The sequence below is a fragment of the Nicotiana attenuata genome, unplaced genomic scaffold (genome assembly GCF_001879085.1).
Source record: "Nicotiana attenuata strain UT unplaced genomic scaffold, NIATTr2, whole genome shotgun sequence".
NCBI classification, from domain to species: Eukaryota; Viridiplantae; Streptophyta; class Magnoliopsida; order Solanales; family Solanaceae; genus Nicotiana; species Nicotiana attenuata.
In genome coordinates this window covers 79,088-91,424 of record NW_017671005.1, presented here as the reverse complement: position 1 = coordinate 91,424, position 12,337 = coordinate 79,088, and the positions used below count along the sequence as shown (strand labels likewise).

At 43.5% G+C, this 12,337-nt stretch overlaps 1 protein-coding gene across 1 annotated transcript; it reads right to left on the bottom strand.

Moving 5' to 3' along the window:
- Positions 1–11,122: 11,122 nt before the first annotated feature.
- Positions 11,123–11,952, bottom strand: LOC109205164 (glycine-rich protein-like). Its single transcript, XM_019367840.1, has 2 exons — positions 11,830–11,952; positions 11,123–11,554 (listed from the first exon to the last, which is right to left on the bottom strand). The coding sequence occupies exons 1-2, from the start codon at positions 11,909–11,911 to the stop codon at positions 11,313–11,315; spliced, it is 324 nt and encodes a 107-aa protein (XP_019223385.1). The 5' UTR covers positions 11,912–11,952; the 3' UTR covers positions 11,123–11,312.
- Between the last annotated feature and the right edge of the window lie 385 nt (positions 11,953–12,337).

Genomic DNA, 12,337 nt, shown 5'->3' with positions numbered 1-12,337 from the left:
TTTCATGTCTCTAAAGCACCAAAAAAATGAGGAACGGTCTTGGCTAAGTGTGACGACCGACCCGTCGTCTCATGAGAATCGCTCCGCTTCCCCCATTTCCTGCTTCGTTATGCTTCATTATCAGTGTCTTGTGTGAACGAGTTGAATTGGGTTGATTTTTGGAAGGAAATGAGACACTTAGTCTCTTCAAGGAAGGTTTGTTTTGGAAAAGTCAACCGGACGTTGACTTATGTGTTAGAGGGCTCGGATATGAATTCCAATGATTCGGTTAGCTTCGGGGGATAATTTGTGACTTAGGAGTGTGATCGGAAGTAATTTTAGAGGTCCCATGTAGAATTAGGCTTGAATTGGCGAAGTTAGTATTTTGGCGAATTCCGGTTGATAGGTGATTTTGATCCGAGGGTCGGAATGGAATTTCGAGAGTTGTAGTAGCTTCGTTAGGTGATTTGGGATGTGTGTAAAAAATTTCAGGTCATTCGGAGGTGTTTTGGTTGGGTTTTTGATCGAATGCGTGTTTCGGAAGTTTTAGAAGAACTTAGGCTTGAATCCGATGTAATTTGATGGTTTTGGTGTTAATTGTGGTGTTTTGATGATTGGAGCAAGTTTGAATTATGTTTTAGGATGGGCTGGCACTTTTGGTTGAGGTCCCGGGGGCCTCGGGGTGATTTTGGATGGTCATCGGGATGATTTTAGACTTGGTGAAATTGCTGGTTTTGCTGGTATCTGGTGTTTCCGCATCTGCGGAAGAAGGGCCGCATATGCGGTTCCGCAGATGCGAGGGGTTGGTCGCAGGTGCGATTTCCTGAGAAAGGGGCTGTTTCCCCAGGTGCGGGCTTGGAGCCGCATCTGCGATGCTGCAGATGCGGTAGTTTTGTCGCAGAAGCGAAAAGGTGTGACTTTGGTAATTCCGCAGAAGCGGACAAGCATCCGCAGAGGCGAGGTCCGCATATGCGGATAAAGGACGGCAGAAGCGGTGGTGGGATTAATGCAGATCCGCAGAAGCGGTAGCCGCAAATGCGGTAATGTAACCGCAGATGCGAAAATCACTGTTCTCAGAAGGGTTTTAATGCTCATTTTGTTCCGCGAGTTTAAGTCCATTTCCACCATTTTCGATCGACCTTGAGAGCTCTTGGACGGAATTTGAAGGGGATTTCGACTAGGTGTGATTGGAGGTGAGTTCCTTGGCCTAAATACATGAATTAATGGTAGAATTTACATCGAAATTTTTGGAAATTCATCAAAAGAGGGTAAAGCTAGGGCTTGGGAATTTGGTATTTCAAATTGGAATTTGAGGGGTCAAATGGACTCCGATTTTGGTAATTTTGATATGTATAGACTCGTGGCGAGATAAGGAATCCGGTGATGTTCATTTCTGATTTTTCGAGAAGCGGGCCCGGGGCTCGGGTTTTGTCAACTTTGTGAATTTCGATGTTTTTCGAGTCTTTTCGATATGGTTATATTCCCTTAGCCTATTGTAACGTATTCGTTGTGGTTTTGGCCAGATTCGACGCGCAGAGAGGTTGATTTGCGAGGCAAGGGCATAGCGAGCTAGGACTTTGGCCGGCTTGAGGTGAGTAATGGTTAAAAATGATGTTCTGAGGGTTTGAAACCCCGGATTTGCACAACGTAGTGCTATGTTGAGGTGAGACACACGCTGTATGATGAGCGTGGGGTCCTTACAGCTGGGGATTCGGACTCGGTCCATCCCGATTGATGATTCTACTGTATTTTTACTGAGCCTTACTTAATATCATCGTATTCTAGGCTAGTTGCCATGTTTGGGGCCTTGTGCCGACCTGTAGAACCCTTAGGGGAAATTGTACATGATCGACCTCACTTTACACGTTAAAATCATACCCTCAGTCATGTTTCTAACTGTTTAATCTAATACGAACCGGCTTTGGAATAACTAAACCAAAAGGAGAGTAATATGTGGGTTGGGATCCCTATCTTAACTTAGCATGCCCGAGAGGGTGAGTTTATAGCGACTGAGAGGGGTTGAGAACCCCATAGTGAGGGTATTTGATATGTCATGGATCGGGCTGCACGCCGCAGCAGTATATATTTATATGGATCGGGCTGCACGCCGCAGCAGTATATATATTTATGGATCGGGCTGCACGCCGCAGTAGTATATTATTGGATCGGGCTGCGCGCCGCAGCAGTACATTCATATGGATCGGACTGTACGCCGCAGTAGTACAGCGCTTGGGCTGTAGGAGCCCCTCCGGAGTCTGCACACCCCCAGTGAGCGCAGTTGACTATTATTATTGGATCGGGCTGCACGCCGCAGCAGTATATATATATATATGGATCGGGCTGCACGCCGCAGCAGTATAATATATGGATCGGGTTGCACGCCGCGGCGATATAATTATGATTTCGGTTATCGTGAGGATTGAATGAGTTGAGTACTGGCTTAAAGGATTTTTACCTGATTTCTTCATTCAGTTGTTGTTTAATGTTCTTGCTGCTTCGATATAGAACTACTTAGTGCTTTTTATGGGATTTCTTTCCGTCAGTCATTATTTATTGATATTACTCACTGAGTCGGAGTACTCACTTTACTCCATGCACCATATGTGCAGATACAGGTATTCCGGAGGCGTAGATTGAGCTATTGCTGCTATTTAGATCTCCTTGGAGTCATCGAGGTAGCTGCATGGCGTCTGCAGTCCTGATTTCTCCCTCTATCCTCTTAACTTTCAGCATTTTAGACTATCTTTTGTTTAGACTATTTCTCAGACTTGTATTAGAAGCAGTTGACTCGTGACACCAGATCGGTGGGATTTATAGTGATATTTCTTGATTTCCGCACATTTTATCTACTGTTACAGATTTACAATCATGTTAATTTTGTATTTAAACTCTGTTAATACGTATAAACTCTATATGAGGGATTGATAGTGTTGAATTGGTCGGGCTTGCCTAGCACTGTGTTGGGCGCCATCACGACCGGGTTGGGGTCATGACACTAAGCGGTGACTATTATTCATTAGGCCATTTTTATGGGCCGGCAAATTTTTAGGAGATTCGGGGCCGGTCACCCAAATTCTTGCAGATGGCGTGGAATAAGACACATGAAAATCTCGGAATCGTCCTGAATATCGACATTTTCTTCTCGTATACCTATTGCAGAATGTCAACATTTTAATGAAAGCTCTTTGCACCCGTCATTGGACACTATGTTGGATGGGAAAAATTACTAGGTATTTTCTTCTCGTATACCTACAGTAAAATGTCGACATTTTAATCGTGAAAGCTCTTTCAACCCGTCACTGGACACTATCACTACAAAAAATTTCGCCTAAGGCCACACTAACTTTAGCCAACGTTCGGACAGAGTTGTCAAAAACATCTATGGGAACATTTATAAAGGGGTGGCCTTTGTTAATCACTTTTGGCTACGAAGTTTAGGCCACACTTGTTAAGAGTTCTCTTTGAATAAATAGACAACGGATTTTAAGTGTACTCAACTCAAATAACATTTGGCAACACATACTCACCTATATTACAACGCTTATAGAACGTCCCATTTCTTAATCATAAAAGCAACCCTTTATAAGGGTGCTCTAAACTTTTCCAATAAAAATTTTCATTAGAAGTTTCCCTCCATTATTGTTCCTAATGAAATATTTGGGAGGGAATTTTAAAAAAGGAAATATTTTCTCCCATTTTCTAAAAGGAAAAACGACAGTACAGGAAATATTTGCCCATTTTTTATCTCACACCTCCATTGACTTGCTGGTGCTGAAGAAATTTCTGTTTTTACTGCCGCATCTTCCACCACCTCCGTTGCTGCTGTTATCGCTGCTTCCACATTAATGGTTGATTAGGTCTTGAAATGGTAACAACCTGCCCCTTTATTTTCAGTTATTTCCAGTTTAGGGTTTTGAATATTTGAATACTTTGATTAAGGCTTGAATTATGGTTTTGGTTCTGCCCACCCACCTTGATAGTATCTCCATTGTCGTCCAATACACAGAGACTTACTTGCAGAGCAGTCATCCATGTAATTTGCTCTATAATTACTAATAGTACCACTAATACTTCAATACCCACTTCCACTACTTTGATTTTGCTCACTCCTTTTCTTCATCTTATTGTTTGTTCTCTACCTTAGTGAGTTTTTCTTTTTCTTTTGCCAAAAGTTAAGGCTTGTTGTTGCAAGCTCACAATTTTTCTCCAGATTTTGAGAAACATTCAGAACTCTGTTGTCCATATCATGCTTGTGACCGTAGGAGTTGGACTATTTAAGTAGGTTGGTAATTTGTTTTCGGCCCTAAGTTTTTGGTCATATTTTTTAGAATTTAGAGATGTTCTTTGTTGTTTAAATACTGACATAGACAAATTATCAATAAATTATTTGTACTAATGTTGGTTATTCTAGATAGAAAGAATCGTTTTGTTGCTACTGTTCAAAGATTTGCCAGTGGTGAGTGCTTAGAATAGGCTATGGTTTGTTATTTTCGTAAATTGTACTGTTCAACTTCATGGTTTTACACTTTTGTAGCCTTCAGTTTTTAAGCTGACATGTTTATATCATTGGTTTATTCTAGTGGTGCAGTACTCGAATTGCATCATGGAGAGCTGAACTAGGTCTACCTGAACTGAAGGTTGGAATTATTTAGTTGTCTTTAAATTGTTGTTGCTTGACCGAGATCTTTCTTCATCCCCAATTCTTACATAGCAAATTCAATGGGTCGACCCTCTGAGAGGGAAGAGCTGCGTCATCAATTTGAGTATCTAGAGCAGGGTCATATGTCAGTGACCGACTATAAGGTGAGGTTCTCTGAGTTGTCTCGCCATGCACTCATGATACTCCCCACAGAGGCAGAGAGAGTACGGAGGTTTGTTGCGGGGTTACATCCCACTATCCGGTCGGGTATGGCTCGTGAGGTAGAGATGGGCACTGGATATCAGTTAGTACTTGAGATTGCCCGCAGGATTGAGGGTTACCGTTTGAGGGGTAGGGAGCAGATGCAGCAGGATAAGAGGGCCAGATTCTCAGGAGAGTTCAGAGGCGCCCCAGCCAGGGGTAGAGGTCACTTTGGGAGGGTTCAGCCCAGTAGGCCCCCAGTTCCAGCACCACCACCGGCTCGGGGTGCTCCAGCGCGCTCCTATTTCAGTGCGATGCCAGAGAGTTCTTATCGCCCGCCAGCTATTCAGGGTTCATCCAGTGGGTATTCAGGTCCTCCGGAGTCTTCCGGTTCTTATTTCAGTGCTATGCCGGAGAGTTCTTACCGCCCGCCGCCTATTCAGGCTTCTTCTAGTGGGCCTTCTGGTATTCAGGGTCAGCCATCTGGACAGCAGGCTGCAGCACCACGTTGTTTTGAGTGCGGGGACGCAGGCCACATGAGGAGATACTGCCCCAGGCTCAGGGGCAAGGCAGTACAGCAGGGGCAGCAGCCCGTGACTCAAGCACCAGCGGCCCAGCCACCTAGAGGTGGAGAGCAGACTGGTAGAGGTTGTTCCAGGGGTAGAGGCCAGATAGGGAGAGGTCAGCCAGCTACTACTCAGTCAGTTGGAGGCCAGACAGCTAGTGCTCCAGCTAGATTCTATGCTCTTCCGGCCAGGCTAGATGCATTGGCCTCAGATGCCGTCATCACAGGTATTATTTCCGTCAGCGGTAGAGATGTATCGGTATTATTTGATCCAGGGTCTACTTATTCATATGTATCGTCTCTGTTTGCTCGTTTCCTAGCTATTTCTCCTGAGCCTTTGGGTGTTCGTGTTCATGTGTCCACTCCTGTGGGTGATTTTGTGGTTATGAACCGGATCTACCGGTCTTCTATGGTTACTTTCTGTGGTCTTGAGACTAGGGCAGATCTTTTGTTGCTCGATATGATTGATTATGAGGTTATCCTGGGCATGGATTGGTTATCTCCATATCACGCCGTTCTAGATTGCCATGCCAAGACTGTTTCTCTAGCGATGCCAGGGTTGCCGAGATTGGAGTGGAAGGGTTCCACTGTGGATACACCTAGCAGGGTCATTTCCTTCCTGAAGGCTCAGCGCATGGTTGAGAAGGGGTGTTTGGCCTACTTAGCTTATGTTCTAGACACCACCGTAGATTCCCCGACGATTGATTCAGTGCCAGTAGTCTGAGAGTTCGCCGATGTTTTTCCTTCTGATCTTCCTGGTATGCCTCCGGATCGTGATATTGACTTCTGTATTGATTTGGCTCCAGCCACTCAGCCTATATCTATCCCGCTGTACCGCATGGCTCCTAAGGAGCTGAAGGTGCTGAAGGAGCAGTTGGAGGAGTTGTTAGCTAGAGGGTTTGTTAGGCCCAGTGTATCGCCTTGGGTGCACCAGTGCTATTTGTAAAGAGAAGGATGGGACTATGCGGATGTGCATTGATTACCGCCAGTTGAACAAAGTCACCATCAAGAACAAGTATCCATTGCCCCGTATTGATGATTTGTTTGACCAGCTGCAGGGTGCTAGGGTGTTCTCTAAGATTGACTTGAGGTCAGGATATCATCAGCTGAGATTCGGGAATCAGATGTCCCGAAGACCGCATTCAGGACTAGATATGGCCACTATGAGTTTCTGGTGATGTCATTTGGCTTGACTAATGCTCCAGCGGAATATATGGACTTGATGAACAGGGTGTTCAGACCTTATATTGATTCATTTGTTATCGTCTTCATTGACGACATCTTGATATACTCGCGTAGCCTGGGGGAGCACGAGCAGCATTTGAGAGTAGTGCTTCAGACCTTGCGAAAGCAGAAGCTTTATGCTAAGTTCTCCAAGTGCGAGTTTTGGCTAGAGTCAGTGACATTCTTGGGGCATGTAGTGTCAGGAGAGGGTATTAAAGTGGATCCCAAGAAGATTGAGGCAGTTCAGAGTTGGCCACGTCCTACTTCAGTGACCGAGATCAGGAGTTTCCTGGGGTTAGCAGGTTACTACCGGCGATTTGTGCAGGGCTTTTCATCTATTGCGTCACCTCTGACCAGATTGACCCAAAAGGGTGCCCCATTCTGTTGGTCCGATGATTGTGAGGAGAGCTTCCAGAAGCTCAAGACGGCTTTGACCACGGCACCAGTTCTTGTATTGCCTTCCGGTTCAGGGATGTATACGGTATATTGCGACGCTTCTCGCGTTGGCTTGGGATGTGTATTGATGCAGGAGGGGCGAGTTATTTCATATGCTTCACGTCAGCTGAAGGTTCATGAGAAGAATTACCCTGTGCACGATCTAGAGTTGGCGGCGATTGTCCATGCTCTCAAGATATGGAGGCATTATTTGTATGGGGTGTCATGTGAGGTTTACACCGACCATCGCAGCTTGCAGCATTTGTTCAAGCAGAGAGATCTTAATTTGAGGCAGCGCAGATGGCTTGAGTTACTAAAGGATTATGACATTACCATTCTTTATCATCCAGGTAAGGCGAATGTGGTCGCGGATGCCTTGAGCAGAAAGGCGGAGAGTATGGGTAGCTTGGCGTTCATTCCTGCCGAGATGAGACCATTAGCTTTGGACATCCGGTCTTTAGCTAACAGACTTGTGAGGTTGGACATTTCGGAGCCCAACCGAGTTCTAGCATGTGTGGTTGCTCAGTCTTTGTTATTGGGGCAGATTAAGGCCCGACAGTTCGATGATCCACATTTGGCGGTCCTCAGAGAGACGGTACTTCAGGGAGGTGCCAAGGATATTTCTATTGGCAAGGATGGTGTGTTACGGCTTTAGGGCCGTGTATGTGTTCCTAATGTTGATGGCTTGAGAGAGAGGATTCTAGGGGAGGCCCACAGTTCGAGGTATTCCATTCATCCAGGTGCCACGAAGATGTATCGTGACTTGAGACAGCACTACTGGTGGCGGAGGATGAAGAAGGACATAGTGGAGTATGTTGCTAGATGTTTGAATTGCCAGCAGGTCAAATATGAGCACCAGAGGCCAGGTGGCCTACTTCAGCAGATGCCCATTCCGGAATGGAAGTGGGAGCGCATTACCATGGAATTCGTGGTTTGGTTGTCGCGGACTCAGCGGAAGGTTGATTCAGTGTGGGTTATTGTGGATAGGTTGACCAAGTCGGCCCACTTCATTCCGGTGGCGACTACTTATACGGCGGAGAGATATGCTCATATTTACATTCGGGAGATAGTCAGGTTGCACGGTGTGCCGGTTTCCATCATATCGGACAGAGGCCCTCAGTTCACTTCCCATTTCTGGAGAACTATTCAGAGTGAGTTGGGGACCCGCGTAGAGCTCAGCACGGCATTCCATCCTCAGACCGACGGGCAGTCGGAGCGGACAGTTCACATTATAGAGGATATGCTTAGAGCATGTGTTATGGACTTTGGGGGGCAGTGGGATCAGTTCTTGCCCTTGGCGGAGTTTGCATACAATAATAGCTATCAGTCCAGCATAGAGATGGCCCCGTATGAGGCATTGAATGGCCGGCGTTGTCGTTCTCCTATTGGGTGGTTTGAGCCCGGTGAGGCTAAGTTACTTGGCACAGATTTGGTACAGGATGCCTTGGATAAGGTAAAGTTGATTCAGGAGAGGCTCCGCACAGCTCAGTCCAGGCAGAAGAGTTACGCGGATCAGAAGGCACGTGATGTATCATTCACGATTGGCGAGAAGGTTCTCTTGAAAGTCTCGCCAATGAAGGGCATTATGATGTTTGGGAAGAAGGGCAAGCTAAGCCCAAGGTTTATTGGCCCCTTTGAGGTGTTGAGGCGAGTTGGAGAGGTTGCCTATGAGCTTGCTTTACCTCCCAGTTTATCAGGAGTTCATCCAGTCTTCCATGTATCGATGCTTCGGAAGTACCATGCCGACTATTCACATATGTTGGATTTCAGTACCATTCGGTTAGATGAGAGCTTGGGCTACGAGGAGGAGCCAATTGCCATTGTTGATAGACAGGATCGCTAGTTGAGGTCCAAGAGGATTTCTGCGGTAAGAGTCCAGTGGAGGGGCCAAGCGGTCGAGGAGGCGACCTGGGAGTCCGAGGAGGACATGCGGAGTAGATATCCCCACTTATTCAGCCTTATGTGCTTTCCTGATATTTTCTTGATGATTATGGATCGGGCCGATCGCCTCGGTGAGAATAGATGCATCTATGGTTCGTGCCGCTCGACCTTCGGCAGTGCACAATTTATTTTCTGTTGGAGCGGGCCATCGACCTCGGCATGATTGTGCATGATTTATATGCTTACATTCAGTTATGACATGATCACTCATTTAATATGAAAAAGGGAAAACTGGTAATTTAATTATGTCAAGAACATGAATATGACTCTTCTATTAAACTTGTGTTATTGGAAGTCCTTCATGCTGTATATCTCACTTTATTATATTATATTATCTTGACCTTAGTAAGTATCGAGTCGACCACTCGTCTCTACTTCTTCGAGATTAGATGGGATACTTACTGAGTACATGTGGTTTATGTACTCATACTACGCTTCTGTACTTAAATGTACAGGATTTGAGGCAGGTGGATCTGGACATCTTCCCGGTGCGCATCAGTGAGCATGCTTGGGGACTTCTACGGTGAGCTGCTTCTCTTTCATGCCGATCCGCAGCCGAAGAAGTTCTTTCTTGTACTTTTGTTTATGTCTATCCTGATTCAGGCAGTAGGATAGTGTATTATTCTTTTGTGTATATTCTACTAGTCGCCCGTAGCTTGTGACACCAGGTTCTGGCACACACAGTAGTAGACATTTATTTTGGGGTTGTATCGCTATTTTAGCACTTTATGATCTTTACTAGTCTTATCTTAAATTTCGAAAATCTAGTATAACTGTCTTTGGCTAAAGTAAAATGAGAACTTAATCACATTTCCGCATCGGCTGGCCTGACAATGGTGTTAGGCGCCATCATGAGCTATTATGGAAAATGGGTCGTGACAAAAAGAAAGTGTCGATTGCAAAATACAAAAGAAAGTGTTGATGCCAATGCACAAAAATAAAACTACTAATGAGAAAATTGATAAATATTGAGAAGTATTATAGTGTACCCCTACTAGTTTAGGTTAGGCTCAAGTATAACAGGCATCTGTTCTTAGAATAGTGCTTGGTATTTAAATTTTCAAGGGAAAAATCTATTACACTGCTCTAAGTTTGCACTTGCATACTATTGATATTTATCTAATTACTAATTTTATTTTAAATGTGCAGGAAAGTCTTGGTGAGCAGTTGGAAATGGTGGCCAAACGACAATTTGATCTAATGGAATGTAATCATCAAGACTTTGGACAATTATGATTTTTGTTATTCCTGATACTATAATAATACATTTGCTTTTTATAAAGTTAGCATGCCCCTTGAGACAAGCTTCTTTATTCGTTGATGTATTACACGAGGTTTACTCCTTGTTTGAAGTTCATTGCAAGTTTATGCATTTGAATTATTCTTTTATTATCTACTAGTTCATTGGGTGCTTGAGATATTCATACTTAAATTTGATTATAGGATATGTACAAAATATAATTCACTGACCGCAAAAGTATGGCAATAGAGATTAACAAAATTTGTGGTCTATTTGGTAGCAAAACCTATACTTTACAAGTGTTGCTTTTTGGAGCCACAAGTGCTTGAGAAGTGTAGCCTAAAGAGTAACAATGGTCACGCTTTTAATGGGTTGTTACAGTATCTAAAAGTGTTGCCATAGAGGGTATTACAAGCGTGACTCTCGTTACATTTTAGGCCACGTTTTTCAGGTGTGGCTTCTGAAGCGACACTTGAAAAGTGTTGCCTTAGGGTAAAGGTTACCCTCGTTTAGGCCACCCCTCAAAAAACGTTGCCTTAGGTCGAAACGTATAAGGCCACACTTTTTAGGTGTGGTTAAAGGCCTAAAATATTGTAGTGTATATTGGATGAGAAAAAATTATTAGGTGTTTTCTTTTCGTATACCTACAGTAAAATGTCGACATTTTAAATCGTGAAAGCTCATTGAACTTGTCATTGGACACCATATTGGATGAGAAAAAATTATTAGGTGTTTTCTTCTCGTATAGCTATATAAATTTTGGTGGATTGTGTTATCTGATACTTATACTAGTAAGAGGTAGTAGGTATCTAGTGGAGTAGGATCGTTTTGAATTTCATGAGTTAAAGTCACAACAATGATACATAATTGAAGGACAACTTCACTAGTGAAAAACTCCAAAATGCATGCATAATAATAACATCAAAAGATAGAAAACACAAAATTCATTGAAAATCTCACTAGTTAGTGAAATATCCAGGCATTGGCAATGTCATTCAATGGAATTAGGAGTCCAATGAAGACAACATGCCTTATTTGTTAAAAGGAAAGCAACATTTTAGAAAACAAAGCAAGGTAAATATAGATGATCAATTCTTGGAATCATCTTCAAATTGAGCATCAGGGGATTCATGAGCAGTGGCACAACACCTTGCACACCCCGGGCCATTGCGGTATCCACGGCAGCAACCATATCTGCAACCTCTCCACGGGTATCCGTTACGTCCACCCCCACGACCATTACCGGGATACCCTCCTCCGCCCCCGTTTCCCGGGTATCCACCTCCTCCATATTGAGCTTCTTCAACATCGCCAGTCACCTTGCTTTCTTCTGTTTAACAACATCAAGGATATCGTTAGATGTATAGGCAAATTCAGGATCTAGAATCAATAAGTTCAGAATAAGAAGTGTGATTATATTATATGTATATATTTTAGGCGCCTTTGTATAAGTATATCTACATTATTCGAGCTGGAAAAAGAAATTTAGTTAAATACATAGGACCCTCCCTAAATCTGCCTCGGATTATAGTTGCATTGATGCAACAATACCAAGGCAAATTAATAAATAAAGATATTCAAACATGCAAAATGTGAATTTCTTACTTTGAGCTCCCACTTGGGAGGAAACAAGAAGGACAAGAGCAAGGAGAAGACCTAAAAAGAGCAAACTTTTTGTTGAAGCCATTTTGAAAACTAATTAGCTGTGAACTATTTCTCACTTGTTGAGTTTACTTTCTACAGGGTGTAGTGAAGAAGTACATCAACCTAAAATCATATTTATAGACCAAAAAAATATCTTATTTAAGGAGCAAAGATTTGCTGGCCATGAAGATTTCACGTGAATATAAGTATGGGACTTGTCATTTTTGGCACTGAATTTTTGCACCAAATTAAAAACTTCTGCATTAGAGTCCCCACTTCCATACTGTGAGTGATAAATTCTCCTAATTGAATTTTTAGATACTCTTTGAATTACAATAATGCCACTCTTTTTCGTCATGCATGATGCTCTCTCAATCCCCAAACTCCCCCAACAAGAATAAAAAGGAAAAAGAAAAAAGAAAAAAGAAAAAATAGAGAGACAGAAACCACAAAAGTCAAGAAAATGAAA